Source organism: Microcaecilia unicolor, chromosome 6 (assembly GCF_901765095.1).
Source record: "Microcaecilia unicolor chromosome 6, aMicUni1.1, whole genome shotgun sequence".
NCBI classification, from domain to species: domain Eukaryota; kingdom Metazoa; phylum Chordata; class Amphibia; order Gymnophiona; family Siphonopidae; genus Microcaecilia; species Microcaecilia unicolor.
Window position 1 is genome coordinate 143818019 of NC_044036.1, and position 21554 is coordinate 143839572.

A 21554-nucleotide genomic window follows, 5' to 3' on the forward strand; every position below is an offset into this window, starting at 1 on the left:
CGACCCAATATGTAAACCACTTTGCTTGTAACCACAGAAAGGTGGTATATCAAGTCCCATCCCCTTTTCCTTTTCCTGACTGAAATATGATTATCAAGTTGAATGTAAGTTCTCTCCAGTTGTTAGGATATTAGGAGTTCAGATAGTTAAATTCTATGTGTTTGGAGGCTCAAGTCAAGGAATGTCTCTTTTTAATGAGAAAATTGTGCACCATTCGAAAAGTTTTCGAAGTAGACCAATATGAGTGCCTAGTGCATGCATTATTCTTGTATCTTGACTATTGCAACTTAGTATATCTGGGCTGCATGAAGGGGTTATTAAAGAGGCTCCAGACCTACTACTACTACTACTATTAAACATTTCTATAGCGCTACTAGACTTACGCAGCGCTGTACAAATCAACATGAAAAAGACAGTCCCTGCTCAACAGAGCTTACAATCTAAATTGGACAGATGAACAGACAGCTAGGGGTGGGGAAATTGCAGTGGTAGGGGTGATAAGTGAGGGTGCTGAGTAAGAGAGTCATGGTTAGGAGTCGAAAGCAGTAGCAAAGAGGTGGGCTTTAAGCCTAGACTTGAAGACAGCCAGAGACTGAGCCTGACGTACTGGCTCAGGGAGTCTATTCCAGGCATAGGTAGCAGCGAGATAGAAGGAACGGAGCCGGGAGTTAGCAGTGGGGGAGAAGGGGGACGACAGGAGACATTTACCCAGCGAACAGAGTTCACGGGGAGGAGTGTAGGGAGAGATGAGAGCGGAAAGGTACTGAGGAGCTGCGGAGTGGATGCACTTGTAGGTCAAAAGCAGAAGTTTGAACCGTATGCGGAAGCGGATAGGGAGCCAGTGAAGCGACTTGAGGAGAGGGCTAACGTGAGTATAGCGACTCTGGCGGAATATAAGACGCGCAGCAGAGTTTTGGACAGATTGAAGAGGAGATAGATGGCTGAGCGGGAGACTAGCGAGAAGCAAATTGCAGTAGTCTAGGCGAGAGGTGATAAGGGTGTGGGTAAGGGTTTTGGTAGCGTCCTCGGAGAGGAAAGGGCAAATTTTGTTAATATTATAAAGAAAGAAACGACAGGTTTTGGCAATCTGCTGAATATGAGCAGAGAAGGAGAGAGCGGAGTCAAAGATGACTCCAAGGTCGTGCGCAGACGGGACAGGGAGGATGAGAGTGTTATCTACCGAAATAGAGAACGGGGGGAGAGGAGAGGCAGGTTTAGGGGGAAAGAGGAGAAGCTCGATTTTGGACATGTTTAGTTTCAGGTGGCGGCGAGACATCCAGGCAGCGATGTCAGACAGGCAGGCCAATACTTTGGTCTGGATTTCAGCTGAGATATCCGGTACGGAGAGGTAGATCTGGGTATCATCAGCGTAAAGGTGGTATTGAAAGCCATGGGATGAGATCAGAGCACCAAGTGAAGAGGTATAGATGGAGAAGAGGAGAGGTCCTAGGACAGATCCTTGGGGTACACCGACTGTTAGCGGGATAGATGTGGAGGAGGAACCACCAGAGTATACGCTAAGAGTACGTTGGGAGAGATAGGAAGAGAACCAGGAAAGAACAGGGCCCCGGAATCCAAGAGAGGATAATGTATCAAGGAGTAAGGTGTGATCAACAGTATCAAAAGCAGCAGATAGGTCGAGGAGGATGAGAATAGAGTAGAGACCTTTAGATTTGGCCAGTAACAGGTCATTAGAGACTTTGGCAAGTGCCGTTTCAGTCGAGTGAAGAGAGCGAAAGCCAGATTGGAGCGGGTCAAGAATAGCTCGAGATGAAAGGAAGTCGAGGCAGCGGCGATATGATTAAGCTTTGGTTTATCTAAGGGGCCCTGTTTACTAAGCTGCATTATAGGTGCATTTGCGTTTTTAATGCACGTTAACCACGGACGCGTGTTAACCGTGTACATGCTTACAATATCTCTATAGGCGCCTACATGGTTAGTGCGAGCGCTAATTGTAAGTGCATTAAAAACGCTAACACGCCTTAGTAAATAGGGCCCTAAATTTGACAGCACCTCCCCATTCTACGCTAAACGTCATTGGCTGCCAGTCGAAGCTAGAGTGCTTTTTAAATTAGCCTGTTTTCTTTTTAAAATATTACATGGTCTGGTTCCTGGCTATCTTCTTGCTCACTTTTGCTTTGAAGCCCTTTTAGAATCAGGAGACACGATAGTGCCAATTTTTTCACCTTCCCTTTAGTCAAGGCCAAAAGAAGACTTCTGCTTTTTTGAGAAATCTCTGGCTGTTGAAGCCGACTGTGGAAGGATATTGCCTGAATGTTTTCTTTTTCACAATCATATATTTTATTTAGAAGGAATGTTTAAACATATTCTGTTTATGAAATATGTATTATAGCCTGGCTCTGTTAATTTCTAAGTGGTTTATGTAATTTCCAGAGGTCTGCTCTGGTTTCTTTTTGTGTCTGTGATCCACTTAGAACTGAAAGATGGCAGCGGGATACAAGGCCAGATGTTAACTTGACGTCATGGGATATGAAAACCCCTACGTAGGGCAAGGAGATCATGGATAGAACTGGGAGATGTGCAATGATGATTTTGTTGTAAATAAATATGATCGCAAACCCCTGCATTCTATATAGGTCGCCCAGAGCAAGGCACGGATCCCAGATGCGCGTGTGAACTAATTAGTCAATTAGGTGCTAACAATCAATTATTGAAGCTCATGGGATTTGGTTGGCACTTAATTGGCAGTAATTAGGAGTTACATGTGCATCTGCTGTACATCCTATTCTATAACATCCGCACCTAAATTTCATAGCGCACAACTCAAAAGGGGCGTAGTTATGAGGGAAGTAGGGGCAGGTCAGGGGTCATTCCCAGAAGTTAGGTGCAGTGTTATAGAATAATATTCATATCTGCACCTAAGTTAGGTGCTGGCTTTATGCCAGATTTCAGCAGTGCCCAAAGTTGGCCTCAAGATGCGCGCTAAGGGGTGGATTCTATCATAGGAGCCAACTTTTCAGAATGATTGGGGGTGCTGAATTTTTTTGTTACAGGTGGTGCATTCCCCCCTCCCTCCCTCCCTCTGAGTTCCAGGGTTCCCCCTCCCTCCCAGTTCCAGGGTCGTCGTCCCTCTCTCCCTTCCTCCCTTCGAGTTCCAGGCCCCCTCCCTCCAAATTTTAAGTCATTTATCTTACCTCGTCAGGGTTAGAGCGGCAGCAGTGGGAAAAAGCATGCAGGCTCGGCTTGGTGCTTAGTTCCGTTTTCTCTTCTTTCTCAGCTCTGGTCCCACCCTTGTGGAAACAGGAAATGAGGGCGGGACTAGAGCTGAGAGAGAGAGAAGGGAAAATGGAACTAAGCGCCGAGCCTGCATGCTTTTTACCGCTGCTGCCGCCCTAACCCCGACGAGGTAAAATAGATGACTTTTAAAATTCGAAGGGAGGGGGCCTGGAACTCAAAGGAGGGAGGGAACGAACTTCCGGTGGGTGAGCGAACGTCCGGTGGGTGAAATATTGGGGGTGCTTGAGCACCCACAGAGTCGGGGCCTATGGATTCTATGTATGGCACCTGAAAATTCCGCATGGAAAAAAAATATACCTAAATTTTATTGAATAGGCTTAAATTTCCACGTGGTACATAGAATACGACGAGCGCCTCGCCACGCAACCAAATTGTGTCACAGCCAATTATGCCACACTTTACTTGGTGTAAATCCTGAAGCCTAAATTAGGCGCAGAGTGGGCGTATTCTATAACAACGCACATAGATTTTAGAAACACCCAAGCCCCACCCATAGCCATGCCCCCTTTTCAACTATGTGACTTAGAATTTACGCGTACCATGTTACAGAATGCACATAACAAGTTGTGCGTGTAAATCTTAATGCCAATTAGTGCTGATAATTGCTTGTTAACATCTAATTAACAGTGCTGATTAGCTAGTTAAATGATTAAGTTACGTGCATTGTTATAGAATACACTTCGATTTCTGCATGTAAATTAAGGCGCGGTATAGAGAATCCCAGGGTAAGTGACCCTGTTCAGAATACTAGCTTAGCGTGGATCTTTTTGGCATCTAACTTTGGATGCCATTTACTGAATCTGACCAGTAGTGTAGCTCTCTCGCCATGGCTTGCTGAGTCCTGATCAGGTGAACACAGCATAGGTTAAAATGAAATCCCTGCCCACAGCTGTGAAAAACAACAGGTGAACCTATTGAATGAGAGAATCCAGAATCTTCAAGTAACTCTGCTGAATGCAAAGTTGTTGACTGCTTCATGTGTTTCCAAACCTTGATGAATTCTTTTACCTATTCATTGTAGGGTGAAGAGACTAAAACCCTGACTCTGGTCCTTAATCGTGACTCTGGCTCTCTGGGATTTAATATTATTGGTGGCCGACCATGTGTGGTATGTTAATTGTTCAAATGTGTTTGCTTTTTCCTGGTGCAGACTGCTTATGGGGAAATGTTTGAAGAGGGACAGCTGATGATTAGATAATTTGCTTTGTAGGAAACTGTGTGTATCTCTCTCAAGCTGGTATCACACAGTCCTCTTCCCTTTTCCTGCTTTCTCATAAGTACAGTGGTGGAAATAAGTATTTGATCCCTTGCTGATTTTGTAAGTTTGCCCACTGACAAAGACATGAGCAGCCCATAATTGAAGGGTAGGTTATTGGTAACAGTGAGAGATAGCACATCACAAATTAAATCCGGAAAATCACATTGTGGAAAGTATATGAATTTATTTGCATTCTGCAGAGGGAAATAAGTATTTGACCCCCACCAACCAGTAAGAGATCTGGCCCCTACAGACCAGGTAGATGCTCCAAATCAACTCGTTACCTGCATGACAGACAGCTGTCGGCAATGGTCACCTGTATGAAAGACACCTGTCCACAGACTCAGTGAATCAGTCAGACTCTAACCTCTACAAAATGGCCAAGAGCAAGGAGCTGTCTAAGGATGTCAGGGACAAGATCATACACCTGCACAAGGCTGGAATGGGCTACAAAACCATCAGTAAGACGCTGGGCGAGAAGGAGACAACTGTTGGTGCCATAGTAAGAAAATGGAAGAAGTACAAAATGACTGTCAATCGACAAAGATCTGGGGCTCCACGCAAAATCTCACCTCGTGGGGTATCCTTGATCATGAGGAAGGTTAGAAATCAGCCTACAACTACAAGGGGGGAACTTGTCAATGATCTCAAGGCAGCTGGGACCACTGTCACCACGAAAACCATTGGTAACACATTACGACATAACGGATTGCAATCCTGCAGTGCCCGCAAGGTCCCCCTGCTCCGGAAGGCACATGTGACGGCCCGTCTGAAGTTTGCCAGTGAACACCTGGATGATGCCGAGAGTGATTGGGAGAAGGTGCTGTGGTCAGATGAGACAAAAATTGAGCTCTTTGGCATGAACTCAACTCGCCGTGTTTGGAGGAAGAGAAATGCTGCCTATGACCCAAAGAACACCGTCCCCACTGTCAAGCATGGAGGTGGAAATGTTATGTTTTGGGGGTGTTTCTCTGCTAAGGGCACAGGACTACTTCACCGCATCAATGGGAGAATGGATGGGGCCATGTACCGTACAATTCTGAGTGACAACCTCCTTCCCTCCGCCAGGGCCTTAAAAATGGGTCGTGGCTGGGTCTTCCAGCACGACAATGACCCAAAACATACAGCCAAGGCAACAAAGGAGTGGCTCAGGAAGAAGCACATTAGGGTCATGGAGTGGCCTAGCCAGTCACCAGACCTTAATCCCATTGAAAACTTATGGAGGGAGCTGAAGCTGCGAGTTGCCAAGCGACAGCCCAGAACTCTTAATGATTTAGAGATGATCTGCAAAGAGGAGTGGACCAAAATTCCTCCTGACATGTGTGCAAACCTCATCATCAACTACAGAAGACGTCTGACCGCTGTGCTTGCCAACAAGGGTTTTGCCACCAAGTATTAGGTCTTGTTTGCCAGAGGGATTAAATACTTATTTCCCTCTGCAGAATGCAAATAAATTCATATACTTTCCACAATGTGATTTTCCGGATTTAATTTGTGATGTGCTATCTCTCACTGTTACTAATAACCTACCCTTCAATTATGGGCTGCTCATGTCTTTGTCAGTGGGCAAACTTACAAAATCAGCAAGGGATCAAATACTTGTTTCCACCACTTTACATAATACATAAGTATTGCCATACTGGGACAGACTGAAGGTCCATCAAGCCCAGCAGTTTCCAACAGTGGCCAATCCAGGTCACAAGTACCTGGTAAGATCCCAAAAAAGTACAATACATTTTATGCTGCTTATGCTAGAAATAAGCAGTGGATTTTCCCAAAGTCCATTTTAATAATGGTCTATGGACTTTTTCTTTAGGAAGCCATTGAGACCTTTTATAAACCCCGCTAAGCTAACTGCCTTTACCACTTGGAATCCCACCATTTGTTTACTACACAAGGGTACTAATATTCCAAAAGTTACATTTGGAAGGATGCTTTGCCTGATAATATTGTCATCCCTGGTTACCAGATTTAAAAACCTGGGGACACTTTTCAGTTTATATTATTCTGGATCTAGTGAACAGCAGCTCTGGCATGGATAACAACCGTGAGAATTTCAGTGTTGTACCTCATAGAGAAGAATGGGAGAGCGCCTGTTGGATTTGGGTTTTAGATTTAGGAACCCGTTTCTCCTCATATCTGAATTCTTGGATCACCTTTAATAGTGGACTTGAGTAATATTGCTGAATTATATGTAAAACATTCTTTAAGTTTATTTCCTTTAAAAAGTTACTATCTATTCAAGAGTTAATTCTTGATATTAATTCTGTAAATTATAAATAATAAAAGAAAAAAAAGAAAAAAAAAAGATTTAAGGACCCTAATACTAAAGGTGTGCCAATCCCTAAGGTGGGCTTAGTCTCAGCCTAGTAATAATTCCTTACCTCTCCTGACCTTAGTTCAAGGCAATTTAGATTCATGTACAACAGGGATTTCCCTGTCTAAAAGAAATTTCAGTGGCTAGAGTTCCTAACCTGCACTGTTTAATGCAAGCCCCATTTACAAATAACCATTTTTAAGTGCATTAACACAGGTTAGTAAATCTAGTCTTTAGCTTGTGTCTGAAGCAGTGGAAGTGACTTGCTTGAGGTCACAAGGAACATTAATGAAAGAGGCAGGATTCTCAACCTGCTCCTCTAACCACCAGGCTATTCCTCCACTCCTGTGGTTGTAACATTGCTAAACAGGGGACAGTAGCAGGAAAAAGCAGGTGGGCGGACTGACGTCAGTATGTGAGATCTTAGTTACCTGTTGTAAAGTCTACCCAGCTAGGATAGTAGTAGAAGGGACTGAGTTAGGCCTGCCAAGCACTGTAAGCCCAAGCTAGATGCGATGGTGCCTGGATAGACCGTTTCTGGCAGTTTTCTCCAAGCTCTGTAATTATTTGCCAGACTCTAAAATCCCAGGAGACTTATAAGCAGGAGTCTAAAAGCAAGCGCTGATCCAGACTGTCTCTCTTGGCTTAGAATGAGTTGGCAGGTTGAAAAGGGTTTGTGGTTGTTCTGTTTTTAGCATTATTTTTGACTTAATGGTAACTTAGGGTATCTTTCCAGTATGAGGTATGAAGAATCAGAGATGTTATTTTTTCCTGTGACCTCTCTGGCCTTCCAGACCTACAGGCCTTCATTTGTGTCACTCAAGGATTTTCCTTCCCATTTAATTCCCGCCGCTTTCAAATCTCATTTATTCTCCAAGGCCTTTGGCTCCTTCCTTCTATAATGCGAGTGCCTCATTGTGCATGCCATTTGCACACTCAGATCATAGAATACGAATATTTACACACGTGAAATACTACAAATTTGCATGCAACTGCTAGTTGGGCACTACTACTACTTATCATTTCTATAGCGCTACTAGACGTACGCAGCGCTGTACACTTGAACAGGAAGAGACAGTCCCTGATTGACAGAGCTTACAATCTAATTAGGACAGACAAACAGAACAAATAAGGGATAAGGACAAAGAGTAGCAAGATTCCGGAATCCCATAGTAGCAAGATTCTGTGCAGAATCCCAAGACTACTACTACTAATCATTTCTATAGCGCTACTAGACATATGCAGGGCTGTACACGTGAACATGAAGAGACAGTCCCTGCTCGACAGAGCTTACAATCTAATTAGGACAGACAAACAAGAGATAAGGGAATATTAAAGTGAGGATGATAAAATAAGGGTTCTGATCAAGTGAATAAGGGTTAGGAGTTAAAAGCAGCATCAAAAAGGTGGGCTTTTAGCTTAGATTTGAAGACGGCCAGAGATGGCGCTTGACGTACCGGCTCAGGAAGTCTATGGTGCAGCAAGATAAAAGGAACAGAGTCTGGAGTTAGCAGTGGAGGAGAAGGGTGCAGATAAGAGAGATTTACCCAGTGAACGAAGTTCCCGGGGAGGAATGTAGGGAGAGATGAGAGTGGAGAGGTACTGAGGAGCTGCAGAGTGAATGCACTTATAGGTCAATTCTATAATCTTACCCCCCCCCCCCCCCCCCGATATTCAGTAGTATTCAACTGGCCAGAAACAGCTTCTGGCTGGCTGAATAGCCTTAAGCCAGCTAAGCGCTAATATTCAGCGTGAGAGAGCCGGCTATCTCAGCTGAATATTACCATTTAGTGGCTCGCTACATCATGTGACATATCCGGTTAGTGCCAATATTCATCGGCTGACCGGCTAAGTTTAGCGGCCAGATAGACCCACAGAAATAGCAGGTCCATCTTTGCCCACTAGAATTTAGCCAGTTCACCATTAAATGTCAGCTTAACCAGCTATGCTCATAGTGCCAAAACCCTCCCCCCCCCCCCCCCCCCGGAATTTTTATGCCAGTCACCAGTTATGGCCGAGCATTGAATTTCTGGGTTTGCCGCCGACCGCAGGAGTTAGCCGGGCTGCCTTCCGCGGTCTGAATAGCAGCCCCTTAGTGCACAACTTGCGTAATGCGCAAATGCAGTGGGGCATTCACGTGTCATCTACGTGCCTGTATACCTGCCATAGAGACGTCAGAAGTGGGTGTGCCAAATGTTCCTGTTTAACTGCCGATTTAGGTTAGTGTTCTGGAATGTAATCTGGGCGTCCAGATCCCCTTATAGAATTTGTGTTTAGCTTCCAGCATTTTGGCACCTACCTTGTGACGCACTTTCTAGAATCGCCTCCATGATGACTCCTTTTGATCTTTTCTTCTTCTTCTCTTCGCTTTTGTATTAATTATGGGGTTCTATTTCTGATTTCCTATTTTCATTGCACGCTGCCTGGCTTTTCTCCAAAATAATAGCAATAAACAGAAACCAAAGCGCTACCTTAAACCAACTACTGCAACAAATGCGTAAGCTCCATGCATGCGATAACGGTGTTATCTACTCTGAAGACTGTACATTAGTGAATAGGGGCATGGTGTGGTTTCCCTTTGGAATTGGGTACAAGGGTTCCTTTATACCAAGTCCTTAGGGGCTGTTTCCAGAATGCACACAACTGCACAGTCTCCGGATACCTTCGGCTTACAGACTTTGCAAATTATAGTTTTCAAAAGGAGAGTTTTTCTCTTTGGAAAGCAACTCAAGAAACCAAGGCTTTTTCTGAGGGGGTACTTGGGGGTACTGAGTACCGGCACCTTTTCCATTGTCTGCTAAAATTGACCCATGGTCCCCAAGTTTTAATAAAAGAGCTCAAGCTCTACACAACAATTCTGCCTTGTCAATGATTCTGTGACTGGTTGCAGGGGGCCTGGCTATTGTGGGGTGGGTCCCTCAGTGATCACCCCACCCCTGAAGGGTGGCCTGGCATTTGAGTACCAGCACCTTTTTCGCTAGAAAAAACACTGCAGGAAACATATGTGTACCAAGTTTTACCTGTCTTGGTATATATGGAGTGGAGGAGTAGCCTAGCGGTTAATGCAGTGGACTTTGGTCCTGGGGAACTGGGATCGATTCCCGCTGCAGCTCCTTGTGACTCTGGGTAAAGTCACTTAACCCTCTGTTACCCCAGGTAAGCCACTTTGGATGTGGTTGCAAAAACTGTAGAAAAGCAGTATATATACTTTTATTTATTTACAGCGCTGCATGCATCTAGTAGCGCTATAGAAATGATAAGTAGTAGTAGTAGTATCCCACATTTTCTCACCTATTTGTATGCTCAATGTGGCTTACATAGTACCGGAGAGACGTTTGCAGAACAAAAACAAAGTGATGTTATGGTAAGATAAAGTTCATGTGGTACAGCCACATTAGGGAATCGTACAATGGAAGAGTTGCGTTATGTCCATTACGTACTTTAGTTTTGTTGTGTTGCAGAGATCAGGCATTTATGTTGGATTGGTAGGGTATGCCTTTTTAAACAGGTTAGTTTTTAGTTTTTTCCAGAAGTTTAGCACTTAAAAATGCTATATTATATACATAAGGGCCAGCTATGCCCCAGTCTTGCCCACAGAACACCTGCCATATATGGCTGTAAATTATTCATGCAATGCCACTAGGAGTCTGAAAAGATGTTTACTTGCTCCGAAAGGCGTCCTTTTGTAAAGCACAGACTTTCTTGGTAAGCATACTTGAAGTAGATGTCCCTCTATATTCATGTCTTGGTATTTAAGGCTAAGCCCTTCCTTAGAAGCTGACATTCCTGGCAGCAAACAAATAAACTGTGTTTCTGTCTGCGGTGGGATATTTTAGGGTTGCATCCAAGAGTTTTCAGAGCATAAAGAGAATCTTATTAGAAATCTGTGGAATTTGATGGTGGCATTGGCATAGAAGCCAGCTTTTCAAAATGATTGAAAGTGCTATCCCCAGTGGAAATTACCCCTACCTGAACACAGTCAAGGAGTTTGCTCAGTACTGGGGATGCTCAGCGCCGACAGAGCTGGCTCTTATGGGCATAGGTACATATTAAAGGGGGAGAAATCCTTAGCAAATAGAATAGAATTTCCAAAGGTACTCTAATTATTCGTGAGGGGCAAAATAGGTTCCCTGTTTATTTCTTTTACTAACCTCCCCTCCCCTGAAGAGCATTTTTTTCTAGGATGATGTGTGTGGGGGAGGGGGGTAATTATTATTATTTTTAGGAATCATGTATATGTGTGTGGTGAAGTGTATGTGTTGGGGTGTGGGAGATGTGTGTCTAGGAGGGTGTGTTTGTGGGTTGTGTATGCATGAGAATCTCCTGCCTGCTTCAGTCATTTTGAATATTGACCAGTGAGTGTGTTGTGCGTATGTGTGTATATGGGGCTGTGTGTGTTTATGGTATTTTTCACATTTTATGGGAGAATATAGGGAATACACTGTGGGGGGGAATTCAGTAAATGATGCCCAAAGTTAAGCACTGGGCAGTATTGTGCAGAGGATGATCTGCGTGGAGCGACCTTTACAGAATACTAGCTTAGCGCAGATCTTGTTCCTAACGTTGGGTTCAGCACTTATGCCAGCTGAAACCTGGTGTAAATTTTGACCCAGGTAGGCGCATACATGACATTGCTCTATAACATTGCCTCTGACCCACCCATGCCCCTCCCATGGCCACACCCCTATTGATTGTGTATGCCTAATCAGCTCACTATTTTGCACGTGGATCTGTGCAACTTTGGACAACATTTATACAATCTGGTGACGTAGGAGTGTGTACTGTGAGGATGTTATAATGCCATTGTATCATTCCATGGTGCGACCGCACCTTGAATATTGTGTCCAATTCTGGTCGCCGCATCTCAAGAAAGATATAGTAGAATTGGAAAAAGTGCAGTGAAGGGCAATGAAAATGATAGCGGGGATGGGATGACTTCCCTATGAAGAAAGACTGAGGAGGCTAGGGCTTTTCAGCTTGGAGAAGAGACGGCTGAGGGGAGACATGATAGAGATATATAAAATAATGAGTGGAGTGGAACAAGTGGACGTGAAGCGTCTGTTCACGCTTTCCAAAAATAGTAGGACTAGGGGGCATGGGATGAAACTACAGTGTAGTACATTTAAAACAAATAGGAGAAAATTTTTCTTCACCCAACGCATAATTAAACTCTGGAATTCGTTGCCAGAGAACGTGGTGAAGGTGGTTAGCTTGGCAGAGTTTAAAAAGGGTTTGGACAGTTTCCTAAAGGACAAGTCCATAGACCGCTACTAAATGGACTTGGGAAAAATCCACTATTTCGGGAATAACACTTATAGAATGTTTGTACGTTTAAGCTTGCCAGGTGCCCTTGACCTGGATTAGCCGCTGTCAGGCACAGGATGCTGGGCTTGATGGGCCTTTGGTCTTTTCCCAGTATGGCATTACTTATGTACTTACTTATCTGCTGATTTCTCCTACTGTTCGCTTGACTTTGGGACCATTTTACTAAGCCATGGTAGGCACTAGCGCGTGCTTATCACATGGCAAAACGCACTGCCACAGGATGCACTAAGGTGTCCGGCGGTATTGTGCCCATCAGCGTGTGCTAATCCCATGCTAAACTTTTTTAAAAAACTTTTTCAGTGTGGGAGGCGTGACTATGGGTAGATAGATAGTAGGCGTGCCCTGTGTTAATTGGGTAGCGTAGCATATTGCGTGCTGCCCTATTACCACAGGGTTTGCGTGGGACTCCTTTGCGCCTACAAAATAGGTCAGTAATGGCCATGCGCTAATATTAAAGAAAACTATGGAAATGTGGCCATTTTACTGGCACTCTAAAAGTGACCTGCAGCACACAGGAAACCCATGCACTGACAACAGCACTGGCTGCATTTTAGCGCAGCTTAGTAAAAGGGCCCCTTGATGTGGAAATGTAGCCGTCTTTTATCCGGCCACGCTAGTGGCTCCTGATGTGGTAATGCCGACAAAGCCCGTTCACTTTGAATGGACTCTGGTGGCAATTGCTGGGTGGCTTGATAAAAGAGGTCTCTATACACCTCATTCTTGTGTTTCCCACTTAATTTTCCACAGCCAGCAAATTTAGGTGCACATACAGTTGAAAAACTGTATAGACAGATCTGTTGCTCTCCTACCAACACTTACTTAAAACATAGTAACATAGAGGAGCATAATCGAACAGTGCCGGCCATCTATATGGGTGACCATCTATATGGCTGGCGCCGCAAAGAGCAGTCCCGAACTGTATTATCGGAAAAGATGGCCGGCCATCTTTCGTTTCGATAATATGGTTGGGGCCGGTCAAATGTCAGAGATGGCCGAGTTTGAGATGGCCGGCATCGGTTTTCGCCGATAATGGAAACCGATGCCAGCCATCTCAAACCCGGCCAAATCCAAGGCATTTGGTCATGGGAGGGGCCAGCATTTGTAGTGCACTGGCCCTCCTCACATGCCAGGACACCAACCGGGCACCCTAGGGGGCACTGCAATGGACTTCAAAAATTGCTTCCAGGTGCATACCTCCCTGACCTTGGGTGCTGCTGAGCCCCCCCAAATCCCCCCAAAACCCACTCCCCGCAACTGTACACCACTACCATAGCCCTTAGGGATGAAGGGGGGCACCTACATGTGGGTACAGTGGTTTTTTGGGGGGAGGTTGGAGGGCTCCCATTTACCACCACAAGTGTAACAGGTTGGGGGGGGGGGGATGGGCCTGGGTCCACCTGCCTGAAGTGCACTGCACCCACTAAAATTTGCTCCAGGGACCTGCATACAGCTGTCATGGAGCTGGGTATGACATTTGAGGCTGGCATAGAGGCTGGCAAAAAATGTTATTTTTTATATATTTTGTTTTGGATGGGAGGGGGTTGGTGACCACTGGGGGAGTAAGGGGAGATGATCCCCCATTCCCTCCGGTGGTCATCTGGTCAGTTGGGGCACCTTTTTGAAGCTTGGTTGTGAACAAAAAGGGACCAAGTAAAGTCAGCCAAATGCTCGTCAGGGCCGGCTTTCTTTTTTCCATTATCGGGCGAAGCCGGCCATCTCTTAACCATGCCACGTCCAGCCTTCTGTACCCTGCCGACACGCCCCCTTGAAGTTTGGCCGGCTCCATGACGGACTGCAGTTGAGGCCGGCCAAAATCAGCTTTCGATTATACTGATTTTGCCAGACTTGAGAGATGGCCGGCCATCCCCCGATTTGTGTCAGAAGATGGCTGCCCTTCTTTTTCGAAAATAAGCAGGACAGTAACATAGTAGATGACGGCAGAGAAAAACCTGTACGGTCCATCCAGTCTACCCAACAAGATAAACTCATATGTGCTACTTTATATGTATACCCGACCTTGATTTGTATCTGCCATTTTCAGGGCACAGACCGTAGAATGCCCAGCACTAGCCCTGCCTCCCAACCACTAGCCTTGCCTCCCATCACCACAAACAAAAGCCGTGAAAACAATGTACAACCACCTGAACTTCCGGAAATCACTAAAAACCAACCTGTTCAAAAAGACATACCCCATCGACCCAACTTAAGTGCCTAAACCCTGCAACACAGCGAAACCAAAGCTCGTAATAGGCTCTGCACAACTCTTCCTCTCTACGGTTCCCCAATGTGTCTATAACACATGAACCTTATTCGACCATAACATCACTTTGTATTTGTTTCACTATTGGAGATGGCGAACACCTTTACGGTACTATGTAAGCCACATTGAGCCTGCAAATAGGTGGGAAAATGTGAGATACAAATGTAAGAAACAAATACATAAATAAAAACCACCTACTAGAAACTTGCTAGGTCTTCTGCACTTTTTCTTAGACAGCTATCCATAATCCAGGAAAGTTGTCTAAAATAACATGTTTCAAATATTTTCCTTCTCAGCCAAGAAACAGTTTTTTTTTCCAGCAGAGTAGATAAACTACATTTTTTTGGTGGAGTTGCATTTTCCCACTTCAATAGAGCAACTTAATTGACAGGGAAGGATGAGGGCTGGGTGGTGAGCAATCCTGACACATCCCTAGCTCTCTCTGTAATGAAACCCAGAGGCACTCTTCTGCTTCTTGACATCAACGCTGTCAAGAGGTTTTTAAACTGATGAAGGTATTTTTCCCTTGTGTGATCAGGAGCTTTTCTTAAATGTCAAGTACAAATGTGATCTAGTTACAATAGATTTCATTGTCCAGCGTAAACTCATGTTTATTTTCTTATAAACAATCAGCAGTGCTAAGTTGTACTAGTGGTTCCCATCCTTCTGAGAACTATCATTTTTGCGCATTGCGACAGCTATTACTGGAACAACCAAAAGGTTGGTTGGTTGGTTGTTTGTTCAATTTATTTATTTATGCATTTAGCTCATGTCTTTGTCCAAGGTGATGTACATCTAGGTATGTATTTTGGAGATCATGAGCTTTTGAGACTGTGTATGCGTGACATGTGATGAAGCAAGGGACCTCTGGTTTTGAAAGATCCTTTCACTGGACCTGTCCTCAATAAAGATGACTAATTAAAATATTGTAAATGGTACTTGTTAGCATTACAAAAAAAAAAATCAATAATATGCCGGTCTGGTATTTCAGTGGCATGCAGAGAGTCTTTAGGTCCAGTTCTATTACTCCCCTGTGTGTGTGTGGAGGGGGAAGGATAAGGGGGAGGGAGGGGGAGAAATAAAAGTGTTATGGCCATTGCACAAGAGTGGCACCTAGTGGCCAGAAGGAGTCCTGGTTCTTGTCCCTTGAGTGATGACTGTTTTTGCAACTAGACAAAGGAGTTGAGGGACCTTTCACTAAAACACGTTATGATCTGGGAGGGCCCGGCGCCGGAGTCTCTCGCCTGCTCCTGCTCCCAGGACGATGGCGCCGCAGTCCCGTCTGCACCTGCCTACCCTCAGCTCCCTTCTGTCTGTCATCCGACCCCCTGTGTTTAATCCCTAAAGCAGCAGCACAGCGCCTTCTCTGCGAAAGCGGCAGATCGCCTCGGGCGGGCCTTCCCTCATTGTGTCCCGCCCTCCTCTGATGTAACTTCCTATTTCCGCGAGGGCAGGACACAGTGAGGGAAGGCCCGCCTGAGGCGATCTGTCGCTTTCACAGAGAAGGTGCTGCACTGCTGCATTAGAGATTTTTTTTTTTTTAATTTTAAATGAAGGTGGTCGGATGGCAAGCAGAAGGGAGCAGAGGGTAGGTAGGTGGAGACTGGGAACTGCAGCACCCTGGGAGCAGGAGAGGGAGGCGACAGCAGTAGCGATTGAGGGGTGGGGGTGATCCTGGGGGGGGGGGCGGCCTTGCCCCGTGCCCGGCTCAGTTTCTCGGCAGCCCTGTTTGATATACCACCTTTCTGTGGTTTGCATTTATTATATGCAGGTACTTCTCCAGCTGTGTAGTAAGATGTTTCTTTTGTCCTGTAAGAACAGTATTAGTATCATATCTGCGATATTTGAATGTTCCGATGACGTTCTGTTAGGTGTTTCATTGGTATTATGCTGACATCGTGTCTTCTCTTCTCCATCTTCCTTACACCATACCCCTCCCAATCTCTTTCCTTTTGCCTATTTTGCCTTGTTTACCTTTCCATGTTCAATACACATATCCTTAAAACCTTACTATTACTATGTTTATTACAGGTTGTAATATTCTCATTACAATACTTTATAATTCTATTTACTATGTAAGCCGCATTGAACCTGCTGTGTGTGGGAAAGTGCGGGGTACAAATGTAATAAAATAAATAAATAATATCTATGTTATTTGAACGTTCTTCCATTCTGTCTATTATGGTATCATTTGTATTGTACTGACATTTATCATATTTCTCTTTTGTGATTGTAAAATGTTTCTATTTCTGATACTGTTTCACGTCAGTCTTATTACTAGGTTTCAATGTGCTGTTTCCAAGTTTACCTTATTTGGGAGCCCTTCTACGAAGGTGGGGCATACCCACTGTGGGCTTGTCATGAGCCAATTCGGCACTACTGTGTGCCATTTCCAGCGCATCAGAGGTTTTTTTCGTAGCGCCAGGGGTTTACCTGTCGGTAATCGGGCAGCAGTTAATAAATCCCAATAAATAAATACGTAGGGCCCTGTTTACTAAGCTGCGCTGTAGACTCGCTAGCGTTTTTAGCACGAACTAAAAATTAGTGCATGCTAATGCTAGAGACACGCATAGAGTGTATAGGTGTCTAGCCAGCTTATTTTCGAAAGAGATCGCCGGCCATCTTCCAACACAAATCTGGAGATGGCCGGCCATCTCTTGAAGCCGGCCAAATTGGTATAATGGAAAGCCGATTTTGCCCGGCTCCAACTGCTTTCCATCGCAGAGCCAGCCAAAGATAAAGGGGGCATTTCAGAAGGGTATGGAAGGCGGGACAGGGGCGTGGTTATCAGATGGCTTGCTTCGGCTGATAATGGAAAAAAGATGGCAGGCTCTGACGAGCATTTCACCGGCTTCACTTGGTCCATTTATTTTCAGGACCTAGTCTCAAAAAAGTGCCCCAATTGACCACTGGAGGGAATCGGGGATGACCTCCCCTTACTCCCCCAGTGGTCACCAACCCCCTCTCACCCACCCCCCCAAAAAATATTTTTTTGCCATCCTGTATGCCAGCCTCAAATGTCATACCTAGCTCCCTGACAGCAGTATGCATGTCCCTGGAGCAGTATTTAGTGGGTGCAGTGCACTTCAGGCAGGTGAACCCAGGCCCACCTCCCCCCTACCTGTTACACTTGTGGTGGTAAATGTTAAGCCCTCCAACCCCCCCCCCCAAAACCCACTGTACCCACATGTAGGTGCCCCCCTTCATCCCTAAGGGCTATGGTAGTGGTGTAGAGTTGTGGGAATTGGGTTTTGGGGGGGATTTGGGGGGCTCAGCACCCAAGGTAAAGGAGCTATGCACCTGGGAGCTATTTTTGAAGTCCATTGCAGTGCCCCCTAGGGTGCCCGGTTGATGTCCTTGCATGTCAGGGGGACCAGTGCACTACAAATGCTGACTCCTCCCATGACCAAATGCCTTGGATTTGGCCGGGTTTGAGATCGCTGGCATTAGTTTCCATTATGGGCGAAAACCGATGCCGGCCATCTCAAACCCGGCCATCTTTGACATTTGGCCGGCCGCAACCATATTATTGAAACGAAAGATGGCCGGCCATCTTTTTCGATAATACGGTTCGGGACTGCTTTTTGCGGCGCCGGCCAAATAGATGGCCAGCCATCTATTTGGCTGGCGCTGTTCGATTATGCCCCTCCACAGTGTTAGCGGGTACTAAATTTTAGTTTGCATTAAAAATGCCAGTAAACAGGGCTGTTAGGTTTTCATGCTATGATCTTGTTGCAGTATGAGTGCTAAATGGTTTTTGTACTGCACAGGGGGCCTCATATGTGTGTAAATGTAAAATACTGACCAGTGTAAAAGTACATTCCATAGCATGATGGTGCATACTTTGCCAATAGGCATGTACAGGGGCAGAGTTTGCAAAGGGAAGGGAAAGGGAAATGAGACTTGATATACCGCCTTTCTGAGGTTTTTGCAACTACATTCAAAGTGGTTTACATATATTCAGGTACTTATTTTGTACCTGGGGCAATGGAGGGTTAAGTGACTTGCCCAGAGTCACAAGGAGCTGCAGTGGGAATCAAACTCAGTTCCCCAGGACCAAAGTCCAGTGCACAAACCACTAGGTTACTCCTCCATTCATTCCACCAATAAGAGCCAACCTCTTCAGTGATGTCACAATGGCTTGATTGCCCGATACTTGGCTCACTTCTGATATTGTGATGTCATAAGGGAAAAGTGCAGAGTTTGCAAAGGGAAGGGAAAGGGAAATGAGACTTGATATACCGCCTTTCTGAGGTTTTTGCAACTACATTCAAAGTGGTTTACATATATTCAGGTACTTATTTTGTACCAGGGGCAAAGGAGGATTAAGTGACTTGTTCAGAGTCACAAGGGAGCTGCTGTGGGAATCGAACCCAGTTCCCCAGGATCACTAGGCAAATACACCTATAGATTTTAAAATACACTAATTCATTTTAGAAAATTTTAAAAATTGGAATTGAGACATCCACTAGAGGTTTAGAACAGGATCTGCTAATGAAGAGCCTGTGCCAAAATACATGGAGAAGTGGGCATTTATGATCTAGTTATTTGTAACAGGAGCATCCAGTTCAGAAACATAAGTGTCTCAAATATCAGCTGGTTAAAAGCGGTACATAAATGTTTATGATATGAAATAGCAGCATAAATGTTTATATGCTGGACTGTAAATGTTTATCTTAGCCCTTTTAGAAACGCAAACATTTATTTTTCCTTATATTCTGCCAGTGCCCTTCCCAGTTTCACTTTTTTTTATTTGGGGGGGGGGGGGGGGGTATCAACCATAGGGGGATTAAGGAGCTGACCTCACCTAATCCTTCCAGCGAACTGCTACTCAATAGGTGCACTTTTCTGAAACCTAAAAGTGCTGAATAGTACTTAACTAACTGTATATTTGTCCTTTAGATTGTAAGCTCATTGAGCAGGGACTGTCTCTCTATGTTAAATTGTACAGCGCTGCGTAACCCTAGTAGCGCTTTAGAAATGTTAATAGTAGTAGTAGTAGTAGTAATTCATCTTTTTGGTCATAGATATGATTCCTTTCTGGAAAAGGGCATACATGCTTATTTGTAGGCATATCTAGTTCCTCCCAAAACACGTTCAGATGACTCCCACTTGCCTGCACATCTCAGCTTTGTAAAATCAGAATTTAGATGTTTGTTTACTATATACATCTAAATTCCAGATTATGCACTTGTAAAATTCAAAGAGTGCTTCTGAAATAAATACTTGTAGGTGGATTTATACCTGCTGCAGAGCAGGTAGTAGGTATGATTTCTGCATCTCCATTTAGGTGTCTTCGGGCCACACAGTATGAGTCTATTGTATAATAGAACTCAGAGCCACCGAGAGACAGAGCTGGGCCCGGGGAAGGGCCACTGTCTCCCCCACCACTCGGGCTGCTGCTGCCGGTCTCCCATTTGGGCTGTCATCGCCAACTTACTTTTCTGCATCTGCTCCTCCCTCGGTCTGTCACTCTCCTGCTTTTTGTAGCGCTGGTGCTTACCTGGTGGCAGGGGCGTAGCTGCGTGGCGCCACGGGGGCCTGGGCCCCCATAGATTTGGCTCTAGACCCCCCTGCCGACGACCCTCTCGACTCCCCCTCCCGCTGCCAACCCGCCGTCAACCCTCCGTTGCCGTCTGCTACCTTTGCTGGTGGGGAACGTTGTACGTGCAGGACGTCAGACTCAGAAACAGAACGAAGGAAGAAGAGGACCTCGGCTGGCGGGGGTTGGGGTCCCCCCCAGCAAAGGTAGGCGACGGCGATGGTGGGGGAGGGTTGGCAGCGGGAGAGGAGGTTGAGAGGGTCGTCTGCAGAAGGGGGGGGGGTCAAAGTTGGTGGCGGGGGGGGGGGGGGGGATCGGCAGCGCCAGGGGGGAGGCTAAAATGTGCCCCCTCAACCCCGGGCTCTGGACCCCCCTCCTGCCGAAGTCTGGCTACGCCCCTGCCTAGTGGTAATCAAGCAGGGTCGGTTGCCACCGGGTTAGTGCGGGAGTCCTTTAAGTGCTTCCTCCGAAATGGCTGCTTGGCAAGTGGTTCACTTACCGCACAGCCAGTTCTTTTTGAGAAAAAAAAGACAGCCTTTTACCCGCTGCGGTAAAATGGGGCCTCAGCGCACATTGAAAACACACGCTGATGCTAACGCAGGCCCCCTTTTACCATAGCTTAGTAAAAGGACTCCTAAAAGAATAAAGTGAAATCCTATAAATTATTCCTAAATACAGCAGAACCACTGATATTAACAAATGACTAAGAAAAAGCCGTGAAAATAACCATGTGTTAAATTGCTTTCCAAAAGACAATCAACTCATTTCCATCTGTAACTCAGCCAGCCACCACCCTCACAGTGAGAGGGCAAAAGAGCTGAATGCATCCTTCATTGGCATGGTGAGCCTGGCATCATTAACTGAGAGTATTGTCAAGTAACCCTGCTGAGAAGAGCAAAGGTTATGCGTGGCCCAGGTGCCAACTGATATGACCTTAATAAAGTAAAAGCCTTGAATCAAATGTCAGTGTAAATCTTTGAGAACTGGTATTATGTAATCAGCTGCCTTAGCCCTTACAATCAGCTTGGCAGCTCTATTCCATATAACCTGTAGGCATCACACCAAGCTGTAAATCCCCTGACAAAAAGAATTTCAGTAATCAGTCCCACTTATAGTTAGGACCTTCTCTACAAAAAAGCAAAATTAAATAAATGTCATTCTTTTTTTTTATTTTGTTTTGAAAACCACAGATTTCCCAGATATTTCTTTTGTCGTTTCAAAATAAAAGCACTTCTCAAATGTAGCACAAATAAGCAAAATTGAATTAATGTCAAAATTTATGAATTTACATAAGTATTGCCATACTGGGAAAGACCAAAGGTCCATCAAGCCCAGCATCCTGTTTCCAACAGTGGCCAATGCAGGTCACAAATACCTGGCAAGATCCCAAAAAAGTACAAAACATTCTATACTGCTTATCCCAGAAATAGTGGATTTTCCCCAAGTCCATTTAATAATGGTCTATGGACTTTTCCTTTAGGAAGCCATCCAAACCTTTTTTAAACTCCGCTAAGCTAACTGCCTTTACCACATTCTCTGGCAATGAATTCCAGAGTTTAATTACACGTTGAGTGAAGAAAAGGTTTCTCTGATT

The 21554-nt window shown here is 45.1% G+C and overlaps 1 protein-coding gene across 2 annotated transcripts in view; it reads left to right on the forward strand.

The window, feature by feature from the left end:
* Positions 1-21554, forward strand: part of PDZRN3 (PDZ domain containing ring finger 3) — a 321334-nt gene that overhangs the window by 16784 nt on the left and 282996 nt on the right. Inside the window, exon 2 of one of the 2 annotated variants that reach the window (XM_030206095.1) lies at positions 4280-4366. The exons of the other annotated variant lie outside the window; for it this stretch is intronic. Within the exon in view, the coding sequence (XP_030061955.1) occupies positions 4280-4366 (87 nt within the window). The remainder of the gene's footprint in view (positions 1-4279; positions 4367-21554) is intronic. 2 annotated transcript variants of the gene reach the window in all.